Source organism: Poecilia mexicana, unplaced genomic scaffold (assembly GCF_051168715.1).
Source record: "Poecilia mexicana isolate PSO_F unplaced genomic scaffold, ASM5116871v1 scaffold_6, whole genome shotgun sequence".
NCBI lineage: Eukaryota > Metazoa > Chordata > Actinopteri > Cyprinodontiformes > Poeciliidae > Poecilia > Poecilia mexicana.
In genome coordinates, this window is record NW_028263375.1 from 20586382 (window position 1) to 20612401 (window position 26020).

Consider the following 26020-nt stretch of genomic DNA (forward strand, 5'->3'; position numbering starts at 1 on the left):
CAAACCCCTTATAGTAGACACAGCGGAACACAAGAAAAGTCAAGTATAAGTGGACAAATACATGAACGTACACATTTTGTGTAAATATACAAAATATACACACACACACACACTATATATATATATATATATATATATATATATATATATATATATATATATATATATATATATATATATATATATATATATATATATATATATATATATATTATTATAATAGTTTAATATAACGTCCATATGTATGTTCATGTTATTTGTTTGGAATAAAGTTATATATAAACAAAATGATTAGTCAGAATACCGTTCCTAGGCGACAGCAGCAGAGAGACAGCCCTGCTGCAGCAGCAGCTGATCGCCATGACAGAAATGTAAACAATGGAGGGAAGAGAGAGATGCGCATTTTGTTGCTGGAAAAACAGAAACTATTTTGAGTTTCTGTCGCCAAGTCCGATTATTATGAGCATTTTTGGGTTTGTTTTTTGTAAAGTCGCTTACACATTTAATGAGTCGCGGGTAAATATTTTTGCGCTTGTTTTTCAACGAGAAGTTGCTTATTTGGGTTTTGAAATAAGCAGAGACGCATAATAAGCCTCAGAATTTGTCTGACAACCAGTTGGTTTTAGTCAGTCAGTCAGTTCAATGTCAGCAGAAACCATAGGCAGTTAAATATTTAAAGTCTGAGTTGAACCCTATTTGTCAAATCGACTTTTTAACACGCACAGCCGAGATCAACGATCGACACAAGAGAGATGACGGATTTTATTGAACGTAGCATAAAATTCTCCCCCAGCAGGCATTGCGGCATAGAAACTGCATGTGAAAGCTCAAGAATCATGTTGGCAAAAGAAGTCGCGCACATAAATCACGTAAATCCTCTAGGAGGCTAGGAATAAGGTTTTACAGAAAGTTTGATCGAGTTAAAAACACTGAAAAATAAGCTGTGAATACATAAGTAACAACTTATTTCCACAGTAAGGTAAGCTATAAATCTTCACTAAGGTTCTTGCCGCTGTCTGTGTCTCTCGACGATCTGATGTAGTTCATGGAGCGATTGATAACGCGTTAGCTTTTTTGCCTTACCGTTATGCTTCTCTGATGTATAAATGTTGACCTGATTAGACTAAACATAAACTGCTGTAAGGTTTTTTACCATACGGACTCGGAGTGTATTCGGTACCATATAGGTTTCTGTAAATATCACAGTTACTTAAACATGTCCCTTTTTTGTTGTAAACTTTTAATTTGCAAAATAATTGTTGAATTAACACAAAAAATACAGTTGTAACATCAACAACAATAACATCAGTAGTCGTAATATTAACAAATATTAATATATGTTTATATTGTTGCTGTTGACACGACCAGGTCAAAGTAATAAGTAAATAAAAAAAATTCTAATAACTTTTAAAGTTTTTTCTATAGCAAAATGACTGTAAAATAGACAAATTTACTAAAGAGCAGCTTTTTGTCGTTATATATTGCTCATTAGTTCTTTGTGTTAAGGTTTTTACCAGGTGGTTTGTTGTTAATTGTTTATTATTACCTTGGATTAGCTTTAAACTCTTGAGGATTCAAAAATCCTGGTTTATGTGATGTTATGTTTTTTGTTGTTTTTTTTTGCATAAGAAATATCCTGGTCCTGTTTATTAATATCTGAATTCTACCAAAGTTTCATTCTTTTTGTAAATAAAACATCCAACACAATTCAATCTATGATGCTAACTTGAGATTATTTGTATTTCTGGTACTTTTGTAAGGCACATACAGACATATATAATATTTAACCGAACACTGCACTTGTGATCCACAGAATGGGCCCTCGAATTGACGATGTGATGAAGTTGTGTTGTGAGCTGTCTGCCAATCAGCAGATCAAGTCCACAGTAAAAGGTTCTGGGAAGGGAGCAGCAGCTGCAGGGGGACTCGCTTTCGCTGGAGGCTTGATGGGTGGTCCCCTCGGTATAGCTGTGGGTAAGTCTGTTAAACTTGCTTATGAACCTTTGCGGCGCACCGGTCCTCCACATCAGAATTAGAAACCTTTTCTTCCCTTTAGGTGGTGCTGTGGGTGGTCTCATTGGCTGCTGGCTGACCAGTGGGCAGTTCAGACCGCTTCCACAGATCATAATGGAGCTCAGCCCTCAGCAGCAGCAGAAGCTGTATGATGATCTCATGGTGATCCTGGGAGATATTCAGTGGACCGACCTGGCTCAGTTAACCGCTCTGGTGATGGGCAACTCCATGCTGAAGCAGCAGGCCACGGCGGCTCTTATCGGGTACATCTCTAAGGAGCTCCAGGCTGAGGTGCACTATGTGGATTAGTGTCCATCCAAAAACTGAATGGGCTGACCCAAAGGCTTACAGGCTCAGAGGAATGGTACCATGAAGAAAAAATATGAACTGTAAAAAAATACAGCAGTGCCAACACAATCATCATGTATCAGTAATAAACCAGTTAGCATTTTGTTATAAAACTGTGCTGTATGTTTTGGGACAAAAAAAAAAAATCCAGATTTTTTACTTGAAGGAATTATTTATTATGCCTTTGCCTGCACTGAAGAGCCAGAAGAGACCAGTCTGGCTTTAAATGTAATGGGGAAATTATGGCCTGACAGACATGATGATGGGAAACATCACTATATACCCGTGTGTTTAGTTAATAGTTTTTCTAAATCATGGAGTTAATCATGAAAATGCTCAGAATATCAAGAATATGGGTCAAGTGCATCTCAATATGTCACAATATTATTGAAAGGCATATGGATTGCTGTTGCAAAAGTAATTAACATTCACTACAAAGTACACTAAGGGTGATATATTTCAAGTGTTTTCAGTTGTTTTTTTGATTATGGATGAAATTTATTTTCTGAGGAAATTAGAACAAAAAAAATAGGATAGGTTTAAAATAATTTTCAATACAGAAATGATGTGGACTCGACAGCTGTCCTTCAGACAGCCACCGACACCCTTCACAAGGCTGGTAGCCAACAAAATGTTTCTTAAAGAAACTGAGAATTTGGATTGCTAGTTCTACTTAAATTAATTCAAAATTAAATGGAAGGCAAAGGCGTTGATAAAGGCACCAGGTGGAGTCGGTATTTGAAGAGCCACTAAATACAGACGTACCCAGGGCGTGTAGTACAAGAAAAACTTCTGCTTTAACACAAGGAAAAATATCCTTTTCTCGAATATTGTTTTCCTTGTGTTAAACTTCTGCTTAAGAAACACCACCAGAAGCATCTACTGGATTTTATCAAGTCTAAGGTCATTGCATCCATCAAATTTTGGAGCACTTTTTGCTGCCTTCTGCTGACGAGCTTCACAGATATGCCGACACTACCAGAAGTACCAGTACCTGGTTTAATAACCATGGTGTCACTGAGTTTAATGGTCAAAAGGATTGGTTGATCTAAAGACATGGATAGACCTATAGAGTTTTATGACGAGGTAGATGAGACGACAGCAGTGATTCATGCAAAAAGAGCCGTGGCGTCACTTTCTGAGACATTAAAGTTTGGTTTTCATTGCTATAAGCCATAAATCATGTAAATAACAGAAACATCCTTGAAATATATCACTGTGTAATGAATTTGATTGCCTTAATTGAAGTAATGAAGTCACTACTTAATATTTATTAATGAACTAATATGAAATGTGAATGACCAGCACTGCCTCATGGCCTTACCTGTTAATAAATGAGTGTTTTCAAAAAACTCTTGGCTAATTGTTTTCACAGGTTGTTTTAAGAATATTCTTAAATGTTATTAATTCCACTTTTGTTTCAGATCTGCCTCTTCTATACTTATTCTCCTGTTATAACCTTTTCTCCAGGAAAATTACATCCTGCTTTCTGGCTCTCTGTGGGTCAATGAAACCTTTAAGTGTTATTAGATACTAAAAGCATTGACAAATGACAGTATTTCATGATTAAAGTACTTTATTGCTGCAGAGGCAATATTTTAAACAAATCATGATGAGTGAGAAAGTGAAGAATCACTTAAGATATAATGGCGCCTTTGCAAATTACTATTAGCAAACTTGCATTTATGTCCCCCTCAAACTAACAAATTTAAATTAGAGGGAGGAGTTTAAAGATCTCTTGTATTTATCCTACAATAACCGTCTCTTCATCTGGGAACTCGTAGTAGGGAACCTCAAGGTTAAGGGGAGCAGGTCCCTTCCTAATTCTTCCAGAAGCGTCGTAGTGTGAACCATGGCAAGGACAGTAGTAGCCCCCATATTCTCCTGCATTAGCAATGGGCACGCAGCCCAGGTGGGTGCACACTCCGAGAACGATGACCCACTTGGGGTTGAGCACTCGATCCTTGTCGTGCTGGGGGTCGCGCAGCTCTCCAAGATTCACATCCGCCTCTGCCGCGATTTCCTTCTCGGTGCGATGACGGACGAATAGGGGCTTCCCTCTCCACTTGAAGGTCATGTTTTTGCCTTCTGGGATGTCGCCCAGCTTGATCTCAATCTTGGATAAGGCCAGAACGTCCGCTGAGGCGCTCATGGAGGAGATAAATTGGGTGACCACAGTTTTGGCCGCATACACGCCAATTACGGTGGTGACTCCGGTCACCAGGTAGGAAAAGGCCCTCCTGGCCTCACTGCTCTCCTGTGAGGACTTCTGGGGATTTAAAACCTCGGGTCGCCGATAGTCAGAGAAGTCAGGAATCTTGATGTCTGTGTGGGCAAGGCGGGTTCCTGCTGGAGCTGGACACAAATAAAAATACTTAAAATAGGAGCTGCAGACAAACCAGGTCAAGTCAATTTAGCTACTTCGTGATGCTAAAAGCATCATGAGGTGCTTTTAGTATCATGATGGCTTTAAGCAAATTTGCTTATTTTCAGCAATAAAGACTTATAAATATCGTGTTATCTTGATTTTAGAAATTAGATGACTTCTGGTAGTCAGACTGGATTTGATAATCTACAAGTTTAGACTGTCAAATGGATGAAAAGTCCTACATTTACTACTAACATACAAGTATCCTTTGACATAAACTGTTACATTGTAGCTCTGGGTTAGAGTTTAGGGATGTCAAGAAATGAAGATGAACTTCATCTCCAGTCTCAAGTCCTTTGCAGTCTATGAACAGGTTTTATTTGGTCCTGTGTTTAGCTCCCACCAGTTTCCATTAACTCTGACCAACTTCCTTGTCTCTGGCTAAATTAGTGCATTCCCACAACAGGATGCTGCTGCTACCATGCTTCACAGTGGGGGTGGTGTGTACAGGGTGATGTGCAAAGTCAACTTTCCTAACACTTTTTCTAAATACTTGCTGTGCCACCTAAATGGCATATGACAAATAGCAAATTGGAATTCTTGTGGTTTTCTTTTAGCCATGATTTTATTCCTAAAACGTTCCTCTATTAAGCTCAGTTTTGTGAATAACTACATGTCCTTTCAACAGTCTCTCCTGAGTATAATGCACACCACACATATTTGTTTTTATTTTTTTACAAAATTTTAAGTCATGAATGAGTTTCCGTTCACTTCACAATTATGCATTACTTTCTTTTCATGTCTTATCTGTTCAATCAGGTCATATAATTGCACTTTCCAAAATCACACCTACATTCTGCTAGCTGTATTCACTTGTTTCGAAGCACTGTAAATTAGTGTTACATTAACTCACAAGAAATAGATCTCCATTTTCTACAGGGACACTAACTACACAATATATAAGGAAATAAAAGTTTCTGAAGCTTTTGAACTACGTCACAAAACTAAGAAACGCCGGTGGCTAGTGTGTCTGTTCGTCCTTACCAGCAGCAGGCAGCAGCTCCTTGGCTCCAGGGAACACCAGGCTTTTAACACCGTGTTTGGTTACTTGATAGTAGGAGGAAAAGACCCCCGGGCGAATAACGGTGGACATCATCTTTGTCCAAATAATAAAAACACCTCAACCCCACAGCTGGGGACGCGACCTTGCGTGTAGCTTGAGCGGACTATTCTGATCTGCCCTTCCAGAAATACTTCCGTCTATGTAACGGTACGGTTTCGTATTTTACCAAGGAGCTCTTCTTGCTCTTTCACCCATAATAAATGACTTTATCAAAAAAAATTATTTTAAAATATACCTGCACAACCAAAACAAATGTAGTGATGCCTTTATTTGGATTCGTCTAGATTAATCAACGCATTTAGCTCAGGCAATTTGTAAGTCAGTTGTAGGCAGGGGTCCTTGTGATGTAAACAAGGGTCCTTGAGCAAAATATACGGAGATTAGCCGCACAATGGTAACCTGAGCTAAGAGAAAATGAAAATACCAAAAAGAAAGCTGTTTCTTCTTATTATTTTTGCATATGTGGCATTTTCGCTGTATGCCGCTTATAATGTGTTCTTCAGCAATAAAGTAATCTCCCGCGTTCACAGGGTGGTGAAGAAAGAGAGTAACGCACCAGCGGGTAACTTATGCAAAAAAACTGCCATTATTTTGTCTGAGCTGCAGGAAATGCTTCCAAAAAATATAGTGAATAGTTAACAGAGTGAAACCATGTCTTGTTTTTAGGTGGTGTCAAAGATGGAGCCCCGTTTGTTGCAGATGAGTGGAATCCGTGGGAGGATGAAGAGGTGGAGTACAACTCTGCTCTGAACAAGAAGAGAAAGGCCTTCAAACAGTACATGGCTCGAATCGACAGGAGCAAGCCCAAAAGATACAAGGTTCAAATCTGGGGGAAGGCTGCCATCGGTAGGTCACCTTATAGTATAAATGACCCATTTATTGAGAGATTGTTAACTGAGAAAGAATGGCTTCGATGTCAAAGGTTGCAGTTGCACAGATGAACAAACCGAATGTCTCTGAGTTTTAGCTGTTTGACCACAGTGATAAAAAATACTTTAGAAGCTTCTAGATCCGAAAACTATTATACTAACAGCTAGGTATTATTGCTATAAAATCAGAAGTCACTTCTGCGACAGGAAACCATCCAGTTTGAATGAACTCTAGTAGTAGTAGTCCTAGAAATGTGTTAAATGTTCAGCCATAATTAACCCAGAAGTTTGAGTCGCAACCTGACCAACTATAATTGGGGCTGGGAGAATACTTTTGAACTTGTGTGAATTAAATTCTAACTTGTACACTCAATTTTTGTTTTTAAAAATATTTGAAGTTTGATGTTGATAATTTCATTTTCCTAAAAGAATACTTCAAATGCATTTTAAATATATCCTAAAATTAACATGATATTCATGACTGTGATGGGTGGATACCATCTGATCACAACTGTAGATTTTTTTTTAAAGGGTAATATGATGTTTTAATTGCTGTGAGTGTTGACTATAATTGGCTGCTCATATCTTTGATCACTATTGTAAGTAATCTATTATTAATCAGGTAGACTCAGTGGTTTGTTTTTGATGGTTAATAGTTTTGAAGCTAAAATTGTATTTTTTTAATTACATTTTGAATAGGTCCCACAATTAAACTTTAAAACTTAGATTCTGTTGTGCTTTCCTCAGACTGATCAAATGTTCATCTGTTGTGGTTCTGTACTCGCTTTGTTGTTCTGGGTATAAAAACCTGTAAATGCAGCTAAATAAAAAAAATACCAAATAGTTTTTGGTCACACAGAAAAAGGAAAGGCGTCATACATAATATAACAGAACATGCAAAAACTTCTATTGTACGCTCTGGAAAAATGAACAAAGTTTAAACAGCGCAGCTTTTGAAAACGTTTGATTATTTTGTTCTGATTAATTCTCACATTGTTTGCTGTACAAACATATACAGCTCAAGCACACATTGGAAAAGTACATGCAGTCATTCAATTTAATTGTGTCATTTGAATATTATGTTTCAAATGACATAATATTATAAATTATTTACAATATGCCCATCGACATTTAATTCCAACACACAAATTAAAGTGAGTCTCGGTTTATACACCATCTAATGTTTGTTATTTTTGGTCTACATTAGTTTCCCAAAATAAAACAGGACCACAATAAATAATTTTTACCTAATGGTGTTTTTTATCCTATTCAAAATTTCTAATAGAAGAATTATCTTATATTTTCTTTTGGATACATTATATCCATTGTCTTTACAGCTTTTTAGTTGAGTGCCAATGAATGATGGTTTATTTTTTAGAAAGGGAAGCTTTAACTTTAAAAAAATATGAAATGTTGCATTACATTTTCCTCAGGGCTGTACCTTTGGGAACATATTTTAGAAGGACCCCTTAACCCAACTGACAAGGTGGCACAGTGGAGGGAAGGGGAGCTTCAGTCTGGAAAAGTTGATTTCAGGTAAAACTCCCTGATTAGATTTTTAGTGTTGACATACTTCACTTCATGTCTTGGCCACTGGAAGACAAAAGAAAACCGATGAACTCGTTCTCGTTACCATCCAACTTTTTCTGCGTTCAGTTTCTACACCGGCCCAGCAGTGGTTCAGGGACACGTTCCCCTGGAAATGAACAGCCTGGTTTTGATTCTCAACGGTCGCGAGCAGCAGAAAGTTTCTTACTCGACGAGGTGGCTGGAGCATGTTCAAGCCCTGGTTCAGTCTAATACCGTGTCCCATGTGGCCGTGGTCCTGCTGGGCAATGAGCAATGCAACAATGACTGGATCGCCCCGCACTTAAAGAGAAACGGCGGATTTGTGGATCTGTTGTTCCTGATCTACGACAGCCCGTGGGTCAATGACAAGGACGTCTTCCAGTGGCCCCTCGGTGTTGCCACGTATGTCGTTTCTTTTTAATCTAATACATATGCAAGGACCTTACTGTGGCACATCCAGTTTTGTGAGCCTGTCTTCTGTAACTGAACATGATTGTGTAGCAGTTCTGCTGCTGTTGTCTTTGTGTTTCTGTGCAGATACAGAGAGTTTCCTATGATCAGGCCTAATGCACAGCTGATTACTTCTAATCGGCCATACCTCTGCAACTTCCTGGGTACTGTTTACAAAAATTCCTCCAGGGAAGTACTGATGAATGTGCTGAAACAGTCTGGCCTAGATAAGGAATGCCTCACCACTGCCAGGGAAAAGTAGGTCTTGACTTATTTTTTATAGATGAACAAACTAGAACGGTTTTTATCACTTCATTGCTTGTACTATATCTGCCTCTGTTTTGTGGTTGCATATCATGATTTAGAAGAAATATATAATCCACCCCAGCTTGACTGAGCCCATAAGTCCAAGGGCAGTCTAGAAATTAAAAGCAGAATGAAACAATCTGCAAACAACTGAACACATTCAATTAGAAAACATGAGTAATGCATAGTTTGAGGAAAGAAAATGTTAATTTTGTATCAGTTGGAGTAAGAGCTTGGACTGGTGAGAATGACATATATCTTTAATGATGTCAGCAAGCTTAATGAAGTAAAGGTGCCCTCTTCTAGCCTCCATGGTTTCACATATTTACTGTCTCGGATTTTTAGAGTTCACTTTATTTTCTCAAAGTTTTTCATTTTAGCTTCCTCCTTGCATTTGTTCTATAGTGGAAGTTGTGGTGCGTGTTTTTTTTATTATTAAATGTTAGACTTAAGTAATGGTAGAACCTCGAAAAGACCATATTACTTGTATGTTAAAAATGCTAATGTTGTGAGAGGGTGTACAATCTTTAATAAGCATAAAAGCCAACTGGATTTCTTTTGTTTCCCTTTCAGCTTAAAGCTGTTAAGAAGCTTTAATAACTACTGAGGCCTTTAGAATCAAAACCCTATGATTTTTACCACCTAATAAATTTGAATTCAATCTTATTAAAATGAACATGCATTTATATTCATCCCATGACTTATTTCTTTATTTGTTGGCCTGTGGTGCTTGTAGCTTGCCATATTAAAGTGACGTTAAAGTTTTTACCTTCACTTTTTTATGCGGTATATTTCAGTGTTGAAATCCACTGAAAATCCCTCTGCTTATTTAGGATTTAAAGCCTCTTAAATGAAAACACTTTAAATCACGAGATTGTCAGTTTTGTTGTAATTTTCAAAATGATATTTGCCTAACTTTTCAAAGCATCGATTTCCAGGTGGTTTGTGCACATTTTGATGATGTAATCTGTTCTCCTTTCTTGCGTTAGGTGGGTTCCCCAGGAAACAACTGAAAGTCTGAGGCGCTATCAGACGGCTCTGGCTCAGAGCGAGCTCACTCTATGCCCGGTGGGGATCAACACAGAGTGCTACCGCATCTATGAGGCGTGTTCCTACGGCTCGGTGCCCGTGGTGGAAGACGTTCTCACTCCTGGCAACTGCGCTGCAGGTCCCAGCTCCCCGCTGCGTCTCCTCAAAGCAGCGGGGGCGCCCTTCATCTTCGTCAGCGACTGGAGAGAGCTGCCAGCCATCTTGGAGAGGGAAAGAGGAATAAGTCAGGAGCAAAGGGTGGACCGGAGGAGGAGGCTGCTCGAATGGTACTCTGGTTTTCGTCAGCAGATGAAGGAGAGGTTCACTGAGGTCATTGAAGAGAATTTCTTCAAAACTGTCTGACTGGTGCTTTTAAATCTTGACATGGTTAACAATAAATGTTTTTTATTTATGCTGTTTGTGGCAGAAAAAAAAGTGGTGTACTACTTACATAGTGAACTTGGTGATGTACTCTCTGAGGCTGGTCTTGGAAAAAAAAACATTTCTGTTGTCAAATCGTAAACTTGCTGTTATTTGTATCAATTCTGTATATTTTTATTGAGATGTTTACAGCTGTGGAATGTACAGGCATTTAGAAATCACAAATTGTAAACTGCCTTTGCATTTCAGAGTCCCTATTTTTATTTTTTTTTTATATTGTTTTGTTTTGTATCTTATACACTGGAAACTGTGATTTTTAAAATCTACTAAACATTATGTGTGGAAAAAACACTAATATGCATTTAGATTTTGTGTGGGGGAAAAAAACTTTAAATACAGTTCATTTTTTATTATGAGAAGCTTAAAAATTGTTGTTGATTTTTAGATGTTTCAACTGTTAATATTTTGAGGTTTAAGTTTTCTATTTATTTTAGTTCTGCTTTGCATGGACCTTTTGAAATGGTGCAATTAAATAAAGTGGAGTGTTGTATAAAAGGGGATGGATTGATTGATTTGATTTATGGTTTTACTTAAAGCATACAGCCAAAATATTAAAGTGCATATTTATATCAACACCAAACTTGCTCATCCATGTCTTTTATGACATTGCTTCATCCATTGGTTTGCAGTCATTGTTGGAGCAGGAAGTAGCCAAACCTCAAACTGTTCCTCCATAGTTGGGAGCATAACATTTGTCGAGTGTTTTCATACGCAACAGTATTAGAAGTTCTTTCCATTGGAGTCAAGAATCCGCCCCAACTCCTGAGAGTTGGAACTGGAACAGTCCCTCGGTACCAAACTTTAAAGTTGACAGTGTTGTCAGGCAAGTGCCATCCTCCTGGCAACAGCCAAGCCAGACTCTTCCATGGGATTCCCAAACATAGTTGACATGATTCACGAGGGCCTTGCCTTGCTCTTGTTATCTGAGGTTTAGATGCAGCGAGTTTGGCCATTCAAACTTAATCGATAAAGCTCTCTACACCCTGTTCCTTTTCACAGACAGTATTGCTAGCATACTCAATCAACTGTGCTTTAAATTTGCCTCAAGATGGCGCTCTGGTTTAGCTTAGCTTCAGCGGATGCTGCTTCAACTCTGGGAAAAACTAAACTTTTCACCCAAGAAATTAAACAAGAATCTATTGGATTCAGTGTGTCCTTAAGCCAAGGAGGAATTTGGGGCTTCTGTCAAGCTCGGCCTTCTCCAGCACTAGAACAGCCTGTAGATTTTATTTATTTAAGAAATACAGCAGTGTTACATAAACATTATCAATAAAGTTCCCCTTGATCCTACTCATTAATCTTTTAATGAGTGCAATGTCTTGATCCAAGCAGTAACTCTAGAATTTTATTTTATTTTTTTAATGAAATACTTTGCACAATCTCACCGTAAATCTAATCTAATTTTTTTTTTTTTTTTTTTGGGGGGGGGGTAGGCATGAGTGTCACTTGTGTCCACTGGCAGGGAGTGAGTGAGAGAGCAGATCCCACCCACCCCCCTCTCCTGCTCTGTGTTCCTGCCTGCCTCCAGCTGCTGCAGTTCGGCCTGCCCTGTCTGCTTCGGAGCGTGCTGGGAGTTGGAGTTGGAGGTGGAGGGGGTGGACAAACCGTCGTGGGGAAAGCAAGCGGGTGGGGTAACGTGTGCGTGTCCCAGACTGGGCAACCATTTCCAAAAAAGCTCGCTCTCTACGGACTAAAGTTGACTTGCGAGGCATTTTCCCTCGTCGGGCTGTTGGAGCCACTTCTCTAACAGAGACCCCCTGAAACTTGCGCGACTGTTTTCTGCTTGTTTTTTTTGTGTGTTTTTTGTTTTTCCTGCAGCGCTGCTGTTGCTCCGTGCTACGGAGACTCATTGGTTGGGAGAGGATTGCGCATTGGCTCTTGTCTGTATCCACCTCGGAGGGAAGAGGAACATTGCATTAGTAAAGGCTCATGTTTTCTTCGCTCCAAACGTCACTGCTGGAGTTGAATATCTTCACATAGTCATTTTCTTGACGCGGATTCTCTGGCTCTGCCGTTCATTCCTCACGGGCAGGATGCGTCCGCTACTGTAGGATATTCCGCTCTGTTGTTGACAAACAGTTTTCCCAAGAACTTTCCAACGAGCTTCGAGCGCAAAGAGGGGAGCAATGTCCACACCGAGGTTCAAAAAGGATAAAGAAATCATCGCAGACTATGAGAGCCAAGTCAAAGGTAAGGAAGTGGAAAAAGACTAATTGGGACCAGGCTGGTTCATCACTACCTGAATGAGTCATAGCCAGTGATGGCGGGGGTTGTTGGAATGAAAATGTTATCGGAATATCTTCCTTTCTTTGCTCATGTCAAACTTGGGGGAAATAAAAGGTAAGTGTTAGATTTAGGATGTTGTTTGCTAAAAAAAAAAAAAAAAAAAAGTCTGATCTGATTGTGCGTATCAGATTTGTTTCAGTTCCAAAGAAAAGATAACAAGGTCTCACACGAAAAGAAAATCCAGTGATACCATATCTTCTGATTTTCTTTCAGTATGCAGAAGCAACAATCTGTTACTTTCAGTTGAATGTGAGAGTGTTGTTAAATCATGTGCTATCACACCATCAGGACAGAGATCATGCAAGGGGGGTAAATTGTTGCACCAATGAAACTCTGTGTTGCTCATTGCTGAATCCCATTTCCCTGACCAATATCAGTTCCGCTGTATCGTGACATAGAATTTAGGTGTTAAACATTTTACAAAAAAATGACACTCCTTCAAGAGTTTGATACCACTTGTTGAATTACAGAAACAGGTAATCCTCAAAATCTGAATATAATTGAAATTACATTAATTTGAGCAAGTTCTTTTAGTTGGATGCTGCTAATTAAACCCAAAATACTTGGTTTTTCAGAATTGTTTTATGTAAGAGCACAAAATATGCATATTTTGATTGAGGAATGGTTAGCCTGCAGTTAATGTGCTCAGTACTTTGTCGGGAATCCTTGCATAAATGACAGGGATCAAAGGTGGATGGCATTGAGTGTGTGATATGCTGACGGATTAAGAAAGACCAGGTTGGTTTAATGGCTGTCTTCAGTTCATATACACTGTAAGATGTGCTGTTTCGTCCATACTCTTCTTGACAGTACTCCATACATTCTTTATGGGGTTTAGGTCAGGTGGTGTTGCTTGGTCAACCAAGCAGAGTGATGCCATGGTCTTCAAACCAGGTACTGGTTGGTAGTGAGGACAGGATCCGTCTCCTAAAATCAACATCTCCATAAAGCTTGACATGGGACGCCCAACCCTTGGTGAACGGCTAAAAGCGACGGTCAAGGGGTAATATGGGATTCATCCCAAGAAGAACTAGTGGCTTTAGGGTTTTGCTTTTTTTCATGCCCTGTCTCTACCCCATGCAAGCTCTCACTTAAAGCGCAAATCTGCTACTTATTTGCTGGGGTGGTTCAGAGGTGTGCAAGACTCTGTAATGATTGCCACCCTAACTCATCTCGACTCCTTCAGGTCTCCCATGCATGCAGAGCAGAGGTGATTTAGTCACAGGCGGACTCACACAGGAAAGAGGCAGTCGCTGCACCAGGGTAACCATGGGGATTTGGCCCCTGGCCAGCCAGCTCCGTTCTTTAGTGCCCCTAGTAATGCTGAAATACCACCTATTCACACCCCATGTATCCAGCCTTAAAGGCTGGTAAAGAAGGGAGGTTAGCAGAGGTCGGCAAGATTTAAAGAGGGTGGTGGGTTGTATGAAGAATAAGAAGGGGGCCAGAGCTGTACGGGGAAATTACAAGTGGCTGAGCATGAGCTCTTATTTCCAAAGAATGTTTAGGACCCCTTTATTTTTGCTCTAAGTATCACTAAGTGCTTTCTGAACAAGATGTGAGGTAGTTTCTATCTTGTCATGCAGAACTCAAAGGGAAGATGAATTAAAAAAAAAAGAAAGAAAAACAATTTGGTGCGGAGGAAAGCTGCTGCTTGATGGGCCAAACAGAGTCGGAGCCAAGCAATGTTTTTGTTTATTAAAATGCAGATACCTTTTTTTTTTTCAGAATACTTCTAAAGTTGGATACTAGTGTTGTATTTTATTTCTGCGTTATTATACTGATTTGTTCAGAAAGCTTTCAACCTGATAGTTTAAGAGTTGTATCCTCTGGTGGTTCATATGTAGCTAAAATGATATGGAAAAGTTATTGTACAAGAGCAGCAGCAGCCTTCCAGTCAGTTGACAGAGAGAGCACAGCAACATTAACACGGCACTACACTACTTTATACTTTACACAGTTAAATAAAACTCCTGTATTTTAGCCATAGTGTCTTGCTGACACTGTAAACTGAAGAAATGGCATGATGGAACATTTTTGCACCTTTGAAACTTTTAAACGTTAGCATTCTTTGATTCTACTAATCATCTGCAAAGTTGAGCCTGATCTGTTCAGAAATAACTCACAAACTATAAAGCTGATGATTTTTTTTCTCTCATTTGAGCAGTAAGTGATTGTTTCTGCTCCTGAGTTTGCAGTTGTAGGGAGATTTTATTACGTGTGAGTTTGCAGTGATGATAATTGCATCAGTAATAAAACTTGTGAAAGCCAGAGGCAGCCTGGTGAGCAGACATGAACCGCTCAGAACGCACAACAACAAGCAATGAGGGAAACAAGACAAAGCCAGTGTTTGATCATTAAGTCATGCTTTGTTTCAAACTCTAAAATTGTACTCGGTGCTTTTACAACTTTTGCGTGAGCTGCTTGACTTTCTTACACAACCATGAGAATCCATTTTGCGTTACATTTCTCTCATTACAGCAGCTCTACCCAGAGTTATTGCTATTCGGATCAGGAGATGTTGGGTATATAATGTAGTTTTCTGTGGTGACTGACTGTCTGAAAGCTTTCCTGCAATGGCTGAAACTACCGTTCTGTGGCCTGGTTTGTCATTCAGCTGACATTTGCTTTTAAAACACTTTCCACCAGCCCTTTCATGCATCCCACAGGAAATTGGAAGTTTTGTTTTGACTCAGAAGGATATTATCCATTTATTGAAATGCTCTGAGGCATTTGTGATTAGGTTTTTCTAATTGCCAAGACCCGGCATCTGAAACGAGACGCAGTCTGGTTTGGAGAAACATGTACTACCACGATTGGGTTTGTGCAACTTGCATCGTGGATATCAGTGTTTGTTTATCTGAAACATTTCAGACGGTGATAGAAAGGTCATGTCTACCCTTCAATTCTCTCTGTGTTTAAGCTTTTTTTTTTGTAATGTTGTAACAGCAACACTTGTGTGTTTTACTGTGGTAAAGGAGTTGGCTCCATGTCAAGCTGTGGCTTGGCGCTTGTGACCTGGGAGTTGTGACTGAGATGCCGGGACACTGACAGGCGTCCTCTATTAGATCATTATGAAGGCTGCCCTTTGACCTGCCTGCATTGCTGCCTGAAACCGGAGACTTCCCCCCCTCCTCATCCCCTGGGAGATGAGCCCACGCATGTTTGCACTCAGGGGGATTAAAGAAAGAAAAGTGCTCCGAGATGGAATCTGTCATTTGGTTTAAGATACAGTTTGTAAGTAAATAAAAGTAAATTCAACACTTACGGAATGACAGAAAGCTATATGCATCTTTCTTTAATTACAAACTGATTTCAGTTTATTATGTGCATTAGCTTTAAATCTCTTACTTTGGTTTTTCAAACAAGCACATGTTTTCAGTTTTCAATGTAAGCAACCGTGGAGAGTGTGGTTTGTTGTAAAAAAAAAAAAAGCATTGTGAAACTATGGAATTCTTTAGAACTGTTCAGTATGTAGTCTATTCAAAACGCTAACCATAAACACCCTTACTCCTGCAGTACTACACGTGTTCTGTACAGTATCCATTCTGTGGAACCTGTGGTACTGATGGTACTGATGCCCCTGTTACTGGTGCACACACGTTAGTGATTTTAATATCGCCCAATGTACAGCTTTGAATTTGAAGAGAAACTAAAATAATTCGGTTTCGTATTTTACCAAGGAGCTCTTCTTGCTCTTTCACCCATAATAAATGACTTTATCAAAAAAAATTATTTTAAAATATACCTGCACAACCAAAACAAATGTAGTGATGCCTTTATTTGGATTCGTCTAGATTAATCAACGCATTTAGCTCAGGCAATTTGTAAGTCAGTTGTAGGCAGGGGTCCTTGTGATGTAAACAAGGGTCCTTGAGCAAAATATACGGAGATTAGCCGCACAATGGTAACCTGAGCTAAGAGAAAATGAAAATACCAAAAAGAAAGCTGTTTCTTCTCATTATTTTTGCATATGTGGCATTTTCGCTGTATGCCGCTTATAATGTGTTCTTCAGCAATAAAGTAATCTCCCGCGTTCACAGGGTGGTGAAGAAAGAGAGTAACGCACCAGCGGGTAACTTATGCAAAAAAACTGCCATTATTTTGTCTGAGCTGCAGGAAATGCTTCCAAAAAATATAGTGAATAGTTAACAGAGTGAAACCATGTCTTGTTTTTAGGTGGTGTCAAAGATGGAGCCCCGTTTGTTGCAGATGAGTGGAATCCGTGGGAGGATGAAGAGGTGGAGTACAACTCTGCTCTGAACAAGAAGAGAAAGGCCTTCAAACAGTACATGGCTCGAATCGACAGGAGCAAGCCCAAAAGATACAAGGTTCAAATCTGGGGGAAGGCTGCCATCGGTAGGTCACCTTATAGTATAAATGACCCATTTATTGAGAGATTGTTAACTGAGAAAGAATGGCTTCGATGTCAAAGGTTGCAGTTGCACAGATGAACAAACCGAATGTCTCTGAGTTTTAGCTGTTTGACCACAGTGATAAAAAATACTTTAGAAGCTTCTAGATCCGAAAACTATTATACTAACAGCTAGGTATTATTGCTATAAAATCAGAAGTCACTTCTGCGACAGGAAACCATCCAGTTTGAATGAACTCTAGTAGTAGTAGTCCTAGAAATGTGTTAAATGTTCAGCCATAATTAACCCAGAAGTTTGAGTCGCAACCTGACCAACTATAATTGGGGCTGGGAGAATACTTTTGAACTTGTGTGAATTAAATTCTAACTTGTACACTCAATTTTTGTTTTTAAAAATATTTGAAGTTTGATGTTGATAATTTCATTTTCCTAAAAGAATACTTCAAATGCATTTTAAATATATCCTAAAATTAACATGATATTCATGACTGTGATGGGTGGATACCATCTGATCACAACTGTAGATTTTTTTTTAAAGGGTAATATGATGTTTTAATTGCTGTGAGTGTTGACTATAATTGGCTGCTCATATCTTTGATCACTATTGTAAGTAATCTATTATTAATCAGGTAGACTCAGTGGTTTGTTTTTGATGGTTAATAGTTTTGAAGCTAAAATTGTATTTTTTTAATTACATTTTGAATAGGTCCCACAATTAAACTTTAAAACTTAGATTCTGTTGTGCTTTCCTCAGACTGATCAAATGTTCATCTGTTGTGGTTCTGTACTCGCTTTGTTGTTCTGGGTATAAAAACCTGTAAATGCAGCTAAATAAAAAAAATACCAAATAGTTTTTGGTCACACAGAAAAAGGAAAGGCGTCATACATAATATAACAGAACATGCAAAAACTTCTATTGTACGCTCTGGAAAAATGAACAAAGTTTAAACAGCGCAGCTTTTGAAAACGTTTGATTATTTTGTTCTGATTAATTCTCACATTGTTTGCTGTACAAACATATACAGCTCAAGCACACATTGGAAAAGTACATGCAGTCATTCAATTTAATTGTGTCATTTGAATATTATGTTTCAAATGACATAATATTATAAATTATTTACAATATGCCCATCGACATTTAATTCCAACACACAAATTAAAGTGAGTCTCGGTTTATACACCATCTAATGTTTGTTATTTTTGGTCTACATTAGTTTCCCAAAATAAAACAGGACCACAATAAATAATTTTTACCTAATGGTGTTTTTTATCCTATTCAAAATTTCTAATAGAAGAATTATCTTATATTTTCTTTTGGATACATTATATCCATTGTCTTTACAGCTTTTTAGTTGAGTGCCAATGAATGATGGTTTATTTTTTAGAAAGGGAAGCTTTAACTTTAAAAAAATATGAAATGTTGCATTACATTTTCCTCAGGGCTGTACCTTTGGGAACATATTTTAGAAGGACCCCTTAACCCAACTGACAAGGTGGCACAGTGGAGGGAAGGGGAGCTTCAGTCTGGAAAAGTTGATTTCAGGTAAAACTCCCTGATTAGATTTTTAGTGTTGACATACTTCACTTCATGTCTTGGCCACTGGAAGACAAAAGAAAACCGATGAACTCGTTCTCGTTACCATCCAACTTTTTCTGCGTTCAGTTTCTACACCGGCCCAGCAGTGGTTCAGGGACACGTTCCCCTGGAAATGAACAGCCTGGTTTTGATTCTCAACGGTCGCGAGCAGCAGAAAGTTTCTTACTCGACGAGGTGGCTGGAGCATGTTCAAGCCCTGGTTCAGTCTAATACCGTGTCCCATGTGGCCGTGGTCCTGCTGGGCAATGAGCAATGCAACAATGACTGGATCGCCCCGCACTTAAAGAGAAACGGCGGATTTGTGGATCTGTTGTTCCTGATCTACGACAGCCCGTGGGTCAATGACAAGGACGTCTTCCAGTGGCCCCTCGGTGTTGCCACGTATGTCGTTTCTTTTTAATCTAATACATATGCAAGGACCTTACTGTGGCACATCCAGTTTTGTGAGCCTGTCTTCTGTAACTGAACATGATTGTGTAGCAGTTCTGCTGCTGTTGTCTTTGTGTTTCTGTGCAGATACAGAGAGTTTCCTATGATCAGGCCTAATGCACAGCTGATTACTTCTAATCGGCCATACCTCTGCAACTTCCTGGGTACTGTTTACAAAAATTCCTCCAGGGAAGTACTGATGAATGTGCTGAAACAGTCTGGCCTAGATAAGGAATGCCTCACCACTGCCAGGGAAAAGTAGGTCTTGACTTATTTTTTATAGATGAACAAACTAGAACGGTTTTTATCACTTCATTGCTTGTACTATATCTGCCTCTGTTTTGTGGTTGCATATCATGATTTAGAAGAAATATATAATCCACCCCAGCTTGACTGAGCCCATAAGTCCAAGGGCAGTCTAGAAATTAAAAGCAGAATGAAACAATCTGCAAACAACTGAACACATTCAATTAGAAAACATGAGTAATGCATAGTTTGAGGAAAGAAAATGTTAATTTTGTATCAGTTGGAGTAAGAGCTTGGACTGGTGAGAATGACATATATCTTTAATGATGTCAGCAAGCTTAATGAAGTAAAGGTGCCCTCTTCTAGCCTCCATGGTTTCACATATTTACTGTCTCGGATTTTTAGAGTTCACTTTATTTTCTCAAAGTTTTTCATTTTAGCTTCCTCCTTGCATTTGTTCTATAGTGGAAGTTGTGGTGCGTGTTTTTTTTATTATTAAATGTTAGACTTAAGTAATGGTAGAACCTCGAAAAGACCATATTACTTGTATGTTAAAAATGCTAATGTTGTGAGAGGGTGTACAATCTTTAATAAGCATAAAAGCCAACTGGATTTCTTTTGTTTCCCTTTCAGCTTAAAGCTGTTAAGAAGCTTTAATAACTACTGAGGCCTTTAGAATCAAAACCCTATGATTTTTACCACCTAATAAATTTGAATTCAATCTTATTAAAATGAACATGTATTTATATTCATCCCATGACTTATTTCTTTATTTGTTGGCCTGTGGTGCTTGTAGCTTGCCATATTAAAGTGACGTTAAAGTTTTTACCTTCACTTTTTTATGCGGTATATTTCAGTGTTGAAATCCACTGAAAATCCCTCTGCTTATTTAGGATTTAAAGCCTCTTAAATGAAAACACTTTAAATCACGAGATTGTCAGTTTTGTTGTAATTTTCAAAATGATATTTGCCTAACTTTTCAAAGCATCGATTTCCAGGTGGTTTGTGCACATTTTGATGATGTAATCTGTTCTCCTTTCTTGCGTTAGGTGGGTTCCCCAGGAAACAACTGAAAGTCTGAGGCGCTATCAGACGGCTCTGGCTCAGAGCGAGCTCACTCTATGCCCGGTGGGGATCAACACAGAGTGCTACCGCATCTATGAGGCGTGTTCCTACGGCTCGGTGCCCGTGGTGGAAGACGTTCTCACTCCTGGCAACTGCGCTGCAGGTCCCAGCTCCCCGCTGCGTCTCCTCAAAGCAGCGGGGGCGCCCTTCATCTTCGTCAGCGACTGGAGAGAGCTGCCAGCCATCTTGGAGAGGGAAAGAGGAATAAGTCAGGAGCAAAGGGTGGACCGGAGGAGGAGGCTGCTCGAATGGTACTCTGGTTTTCGTCAGCAGATGAAGGAGAGGTTCACTGAGGTCATTGAAGAGAATTTCTTCAAAACTGTCTGACTGGTGCTTTTAAATCTTGACATGGTTAACAATAAATGTTTTTTATTTATGCTGTTTGTGGCAGAAAAAAAAGTGGTGTACTACTTACATAGTGAACTTGGTGATGTACTCTCTGAGGCTGGTCTTGGAAAAAAAAACATTTCTGTTGTCAAATCGTAAACTTGCTGTTATTTGTATCAATTCTGTATATTTTTATTGAGATGTTTACAGCTGTGGAATGTACAGGCATTTAGAAATCACAAATTGTAAACTGCCTTTGCATTTCAGAGTCCCTATTTTTATTTTTTTTTTATATTGTTTTGTTTTGTATCTTATACACTGGAAACTGTGATTTTTAAAATCTACTAAACATTATGTGTGGAAAAAACACTAATATGCATTTAGATTTTGTGTGGGGGAAAAAAACTTTAAATACAGTTCATTTTTTATTATGAGAAGCTTAAAAATTGTTGTTGATTTTTAGATGTTTCAACTGTTAATATTTTGAGGTTTAAGTTTTCTATTTATTTTAGTTCTGCTTTGCATGGACCTTTTGAAATGGTGCAATTAAATAAAGTGGAGTGTTGTATAAAAGGGGATGGATTGATTGATTTGATTTATGGTTTTACTTAAAGCATACAGCCAAAATATTAAAGTGCATATTTATATCAACACCAAACTTGCTCATCCATGTCTTTTATGACATTGCTTCATCCATTGGTTTGCAGTCATTGTTGGAGCAGGAAGTAGCCAAACCTCAAACTGTTCCTCCATAGTTGGGAGCATAACATTTGTCGAGTGTTTTCATACGCAACAGTATTAGAAGTTCTTTCCATTGGAGTCAAGAATCCGCCCCAACTCCTGAGAGTTGGAACTGGAACAGTCCCTCGGTACCAAACTTTAAAGTTGACAGTGTTGTCAGGCAAGTGCCATCCTCCTGGCAACAGCCAAGCCAGACTCTTCCATGGGATTCCCAAACATAGTTGACATGATTCACGAGGGCCTTGCCTTGCTCTTGTTATCTGAGGTTTAGATGCAGCGAGTTTGGCCATTCAAACTTAATCGATAAAGCTCTCTACACCCTGTTCCTTTTCACAGACAGTATTGCTAGCATACTCAATCAACTGTGCTTTAAATTTGCCTCAAGATGGCGCTCTGGTTTAGCTTAGCTTCAGCGGATGCTGCTTCAACTCTGGGAAAAACTAAACTTTTCACCCAAGAAATTAAACAAGAATCTATTGGATTCAGTGTGTCCTTAAGCCAAGGAGGAATTTGGGGCTTCTGTCAAGCTCGGCCTTCTCCAGCACTAGAACAGCCTGTAGATTTTATTTATTTAAGAAATACAGCAGTGTTACATAAACATTATCAATAAAGTTCCCCTTGATCCTACTCATTAATCTTTTAATGAGTGCAATGTCTTGATCCAAGCAGTAACTCTAGAATTTTATTTTATTTTTTTAATGAAATACTTTGCACAATCTCACCGTAAATCTAATCTAATTTTTTTTTTTTTTTTTTTGGGGGGGGGGTAGGCATGAGTGTCACTTGTGTCCACTGGCAGGGAGTGAGTGAGAGAGCAGATCCCACCCACCCCCCTCTCCTGCTCTGTGTTCCTGCCTGCCTCCAGCTGCTGCAGTTCGGCCTGCCCTGTCTGCTTCGGAGCGTGCTGGGAGTTGGAGTTGGAGGTGGAGGGGGTGGACAAACCGTCGTGGGGAAAGCAAGCGGGTGGGGTAACGTGTGCGTGTCCCAGACTGGGCAACCATTTCCAAAAAAGCTCGCTCTCTACGGACTAAAGTTGACTTGCGAGGCATTTTCCCTCGTCGGGCTGTTGGAGCCACTTCTCTAACAGAGACCCCCTGAAACTTGCGCGACTGTTTTCTGCTTGTTTTTTTTGTGTGTTTTTTGTTTTTCCTGCAGCGCTGCTGTTGCTCCGTGCTACGGAGACTCATTGGTTGGGAGAGGATTGCGCATTGGCTCTTGTCTGTATCCACCTCGGAGGGAAGAGGAACATTGCATTAGTAAAGGCTCATGTTTTCTTCGCTCCAAACGTCACTGCTGGAGTTGAATATCTTCACATAGTCATTTTCTTGACGCGGATTCTCTGGCTCTGCCGTTCATTCCTCACGGGCAGGATGCGTCCGCTACTGTAGGATATTCCGCTCTGTTGTTGACAAACAGTTTTCCCAAGAACTTTCCAACGAGCTTCGAGCGCAAAGAGGGGAGCAATGTCCACACCGAGGTTCAAAAAGGATAAAGAAATCATCGCAGACTATGAGAGCCAAGTCAAAGGTAAGGAAGTGGAAAAAGACTAATTGGGACCAGGCTGGTTCATCACTACCTGAATGAGTCATAGCCAGTGATGGCGGGGGTTGTTGGAATGAAAATGTTATCGGAATATCTTCCTTTCTTTGCTCATGTCAAACTTGGGGGAAATAAAAGGTAAGTGTTAGATTTAGGATGTTGTTTGCTAAAAAAAAAAAAAAAAAAAAGTCTGATCTGATTGTGCGTATCAGATTTGTTTCAGTTCCAAAGAAAAGATAACAAGGTCTCACACGAAAAGAAAATCCAGTGATACCATATCTTCTGATTTTCTTTCAGTATGCAGAAGCAACAATCTGTTACTTTCAGTTGAATGTGAGAGTGTTGTTAAATCATGTGCTATCACACCATCAGGACAGAGATCATGCAAGGGGGGTAAATTGTTGCACCAATGAAACTCTGTGTTGCTCATTGCTGAATCCCATTTCCCTGACCAATATCAGTTCCGCTGTATCGTGACATAGAATTTAGGTGTTAAACATTTTACAAAAAAATGACACTCCTTCAAGAGTTTGATACCACTTGTTGAATTACAGAAACAGGTAATCCTCAAAATCTGAATATAATTGAAATTACATTAATTTGAGCAAGTTCTTTTAGTTGGATGCTGCTAATTAAACCCAAAATACTTGGTTTTTCAGAATTGTTTTATGTAAGAGCACAAAATATGCATATTTTGATTGAGGAATGGTTAGCCTGCAGTTAATGTGCTCAGTACTTTGTCGGGAATCCTTGCATAAATGACAGGGATCAAAGGTGGATGGCATTGAGTGTGTGATATGCTGACGGATTAAGAAAGACCAGGTTGGTTTAATGGCTGTCTTCAGTTCATATACACTGTAAGATGTGCTGTTTCGTCCATACTCTTCTTGACAGTACTCCATACATTCTTTATGGGGTTTAGGTCAGGTGGTGTTGCTTGGTCAACCAAGCAGAGTGATGCCATGGTCTTCAAACCAGGTACTGGTTGGTAGTGAGGACAGGATCCGTCTCCTAAAATCAACATCTCCATAAAGCTTGACATGGGACGCCCAACCCTTGGTGAACGGCTAAAAGCGACGGTCAAGGGGTAATATGGGATTCATCCCAAGAAGAACTAGTGGCTTTAGGGTTTTGCTTTTTTTCATGCCCTGTCTCTACCCCATGCAAGCTCTCACTTAAAGCGCAAATCTGCTACTTATTTGCTGGGGTGGTTCAGAGGTGTGCAAGACTCTGTAATGATTGCCACCCTAACTCATCTCGACTCCTTCAGGTCTCCCATGCATGCAGAGCAGAGGTGATTTAGTCACAGGCGGACTCACACAGGAAAGAGGCAGTCGCTGCACCAGGGTAACCATGGGGATTTGGCCCCTGGCCAGCCAGCTCCGTTCTTTAGTGCCCCTAGTAATGCTGAAATACCACCTATTCACACCCCATGTATCCAGCCTTAAAGGCTGGTAAAGAAGGGAGGTTAGCAGAGGTCGGCAAGATTTAAAGAGGGTGGTGGGTTGTATGAAGAATAAGAAGGGGGCCAGAGCTGTACGGGGAAATTACAAGTGGCTGAGCATGAGCTCTTATTTCCAAAGAATGTTTAGGACCCCTTTATTTTTGCTCTAAGTATCACTAAGTGCTTTCTGAACAAGATGTGAGGTAGTTTCTATCTTGTCATGCAGAACTCAAAGGGAAGATGAATTAAAAAAAAAAGAAAGAAAAACAATTTGGTGCGGAGGAAAGCTGCTGCTTGATGGGCCAAACAGAGTCGGAGCCAAGCAATGTTTTTGTTTATTAAAATGCAGATACCTTTTTTTTTTTCAGAATACTTCTAAAGTTGGATACTAGTGTTGTATTTTATTTCTGCGTTATTATACTGATTTGTTCAGAAAGCTTTCAACCTGATAGTTTAAGAGTTGTATCCTCTGGTGGTTCATATGTAGCTAAAATGATATGGAAAAGTTATTGTACAAGAGCAGCAGCAGCCTTCCAGTCAGTTGACAGAGAGAGCACAGCAACATTAACACGGCACTACACTACTTTATACTTTACACAGTTAAATAAAACTCCTGTATTTTAGCCATAGTGTCTTGCTGACACTGTAAACTGAAGAAATGGCATGATGGAACATTTTTGCACCTTTGAAACTTTTAAACGTTAGCATTCTTTGATTCTACTAATCATCTGCAAAGTTGAGCCTGATCTGTTCAGAAATAACTCACAAACTATAAAGCTGATGATTTTGTTTCTCTCATTTGAGCAGTAAGTGATTGTTTCTGCTCCTGAGTTTGCACTTGTAGGGAGATTTTATTACGTGTGAGTTTGCAGTGATGATAATTGCATCAGTAATAAAACTTGTGAAAGCCAGAGGCAGCCTGGTGAGCAGACATGAACCGCTCAGAACGCACAACAAGAAGCAATGAGGGAAACAAGACAAAGCCAGTGTTTGATCATTAAGTCATGCTTTGTTTCAAACTCTAAAATTGTACTCGGTGCTTTTACAACTTTTGCGTGAGCTGCTTGACTTTCTTACACAACCATGAGAATCCATTTTGCGTTACATTTCTCTCATTACAGCAGCTCTACCCAGAGTTATTGCTATTCGGATCAGGAGATGTTGGGTATATAATGTAGTTTTCTGTGGTGACTGACTGTCTGAAAGCTTTCCTGCAATGGCTGAAACTACCGTTCTGTGGCCTGGTTTGTCATTCAGCTGACATTTGCTTTTAAAACACTTTCCACCAGCCCTTTCATGCATCCCACAGGAAATTGGAAGTTTTGTTTTGACTCAGAAGGATATTATCCATTTATTGAAATGCTCTGAGGCATTTGTGATTAGGTTTTTCTAATT

The 26020-nt window shown here is 39.3% G+C and overlaps 5 protein-coding genes across 10 annotated transcripts in view; 4 read left to right on the plus strand and 1 right to left on the minus strand.

Annotated features, from left to right (window-relative positions):
• Positions 1–783: 783 nt before the first annotated feature.
• Positions 784–3174, plus strand: LOC106918866 (protein C19orf12 homolog). The gene is made up of 3 exons (XM_014988907.2): positions 784–979; positions 1814–1974; positions 2057–3174. Exons 2-3 carry the CDS (start codon positions 1815–1817, stop codon positions 2320–2322), a joined length of 426 nt encoding a protein of 141 aa, XP_014844393.1. The 5' UTR covers positions 784–979; position 1814; the 3' UTR covers positions 2323–3174.
• Positions 3175–3919: 745 nt separating this feature from the next.
• LOC106918864 (cytochrome b-c1 complex subunit Rieske, mitochondrial) lies at positions 3920–5984 on the minus strand. The gene is made up of 2 exons (XM_014988906.2): positions 5774–5984; positions 3920–4716 (listed from the first exon to the last, which is right to left on the minus strand). The coding sequence occupies exons 1-2, from the start codon at positions 5883–5885 to the stop codon at positions 4106–4108; spliced, it is 723 nt and encodes a 240-aa protein (XP_014844392.2). The 5' UTR covers positions 5886–5984; the 3' UTR covers positions 3920–4105.
• A 134-nt stretch (positions 5985–6118) lies between these two features.
• rxylt1 (ribitol xylosyltransferase 1) lies at positions 6119–11096 on the plus strand. 2 transcript variants are annotated; one of them, XM_088006388.1, is made up of 6 exons: positions 6119–6414; positions 6519–6698; positions 8155–8257; positions 8378–8692; positions 8795–8998; positions 10036–11096. In XM_088006388.1, the coding sequence occupies exons 1-6, from the start codon at positions 6267–6269 to the stop codon at positions 10436–10438; spliced, it is 1353 nt and encodes a 450-aa protein (XP_087862514.1). In that variant the 5' UTR covers positions 6119–6266; the 3' UTR covers positions 10439–11096. The 2 variants fall into 2 exon arrangements, with proteins under 2 accessions (XP_087862514.1, XP_014844389.2); XM_014988903.2 differs by having other exon boundaries at positions 8828–8998.
• Positions 11097–11930: 834 nt separating this feature from the next.
• LOC148158695 (ribitol-5-phosphate xylosyltransferase 1-like) lies at positions 11931–21559 on the plus strand. 3 transcript variants are annotated; one of them, XM_088006386.1, is made up of 6 exons: positions 11931–12706; positions 16982–17161; positions 18618–18720; positions 18841–19155; positions 19258–19461; positions 20499–21559. In XM_088006386.1, exons 1-6 carry the CDS (start codon positions 12643–12645, stop codon positions 20899–20901), a joined length of 1269 nt encoding a protein of 422 aa, XP_087862512.1. In that variant the 5' UTR covers positions 11931–12642; the 3' UTR covers positions 20902–21559. The 3 variants fall into 3 exon arrangements, with proteins under 3 accessions (XP_087862512.1, XP_087862510.1, XP_087862511.1); XM_088006384.1 differs by lacking the exon at positions 11931–12706 and adding an exon at positions 16507–16877; XM_088006385.1 differs by lacking the exon at positions 11931–12706 and adding an exon at positions 16640–16877 and having other exon boundaries at positions 19291–19461.
• A 114-nt stretch (positions 21560–21673) lies between these two features.
• The window catches only part of LOC106918859 (SLIT-ROBO Rho GTPase-activating protein 1-like), an 86581-nt gene continuing 82234 nt past the window's right edge, over positions 21674–26020 (plus strand). For all 3 annotated transcript variants that reach the window (XM_014988898.2, XM_014988899.2, XM_014988900.2), the window contains exon 1: positions 21674–23169. In XM_014988898.2, coding sequence (XP_014844384.1) covers positions 23106–23169 — 64 coding nt within the window. In that variant the 5' untranslated portion in view covers positions 21674–23105. The remainder of the gene's footprint in view (positions 23170–26020) is intronic.

Excerpts from the sequence above, each read along its gene's own strand:
- LOC106918866 (XM_014988907.2), top strand. The coding sequence starts at position 1,815 with ATGGGCCCTCGAATTGACGATGTGATGAAGTTGTGTTGTGAGCTGTCT. Across the intron at positions 1,975-2,056 it reads TCCCCTCGGTATAGCTGTGG|GTGGTGCTGTGGGTGGTCTC; the intron begins GTAAGTCTGTTA and ends TCTTCCCTTTAG.
- LOC106918864 (XM_014988906.2), bottom strand. The coding sequence starts at position 5,885 with ATGATGTCCACCGTTATTCGCCCGGGGGTCTTTTCCTCCTACTATCAA. Across the intron at positions 4,717-5,773 it reads GGAGCTGCTGCCTGCTGCTG|CTCCAGCAGGAACCCGCCTT; the intron begins GTAAGGACGAAC and ends ATTTGTGTCCAG.
- rxylt1 (XM_088006388.1), top strand. The coding sequence starts at position 6,267 with ATGAAAATACCAAAAAGAAAGCTGTTTCTTCTTATTATTTTTGCATAT. Across the intron at positions 6,699-8,154 it reads CTGGGGGAAGGCTGCCATCG|GGCTGTACCTTTGGGAACAT; the intron begins GTAGGTCACCTT and ends CATTTTCCTCAG. Across the intron at positions 8,999-10,035 it reads CTCACCACTGCCAGGGAAAA|GTGGGTTCCCCAGGAAACAA; the intron begins GTAGGTCTTGAC and ends TTCTTGCGTTAG.
- LOC148158695 (XM_088006384.1), top strand. The coding sequence starts at position 16,730 with ATGAAAATACCAAAAAGAAAGCTGTTTCTTCTCATTATTTTTGCATAT. Across the intron at positions 18,721-18,840 it reads TCTGGAAAAGTTGATTTCAG|TTTCTACACCGGCCCAGCAG; the intron begins GTAAAACTCCCT and ends TTCTGCGTTCAG. Across the intron at positions 19,156-19,257 it reads TGGCCCCTCGGTGTTGCCAC|TTCTGCTGCTGTTGTCTTTG; the intron begins GTATGTCGTTTC and ends ATTGTGTAGCAG.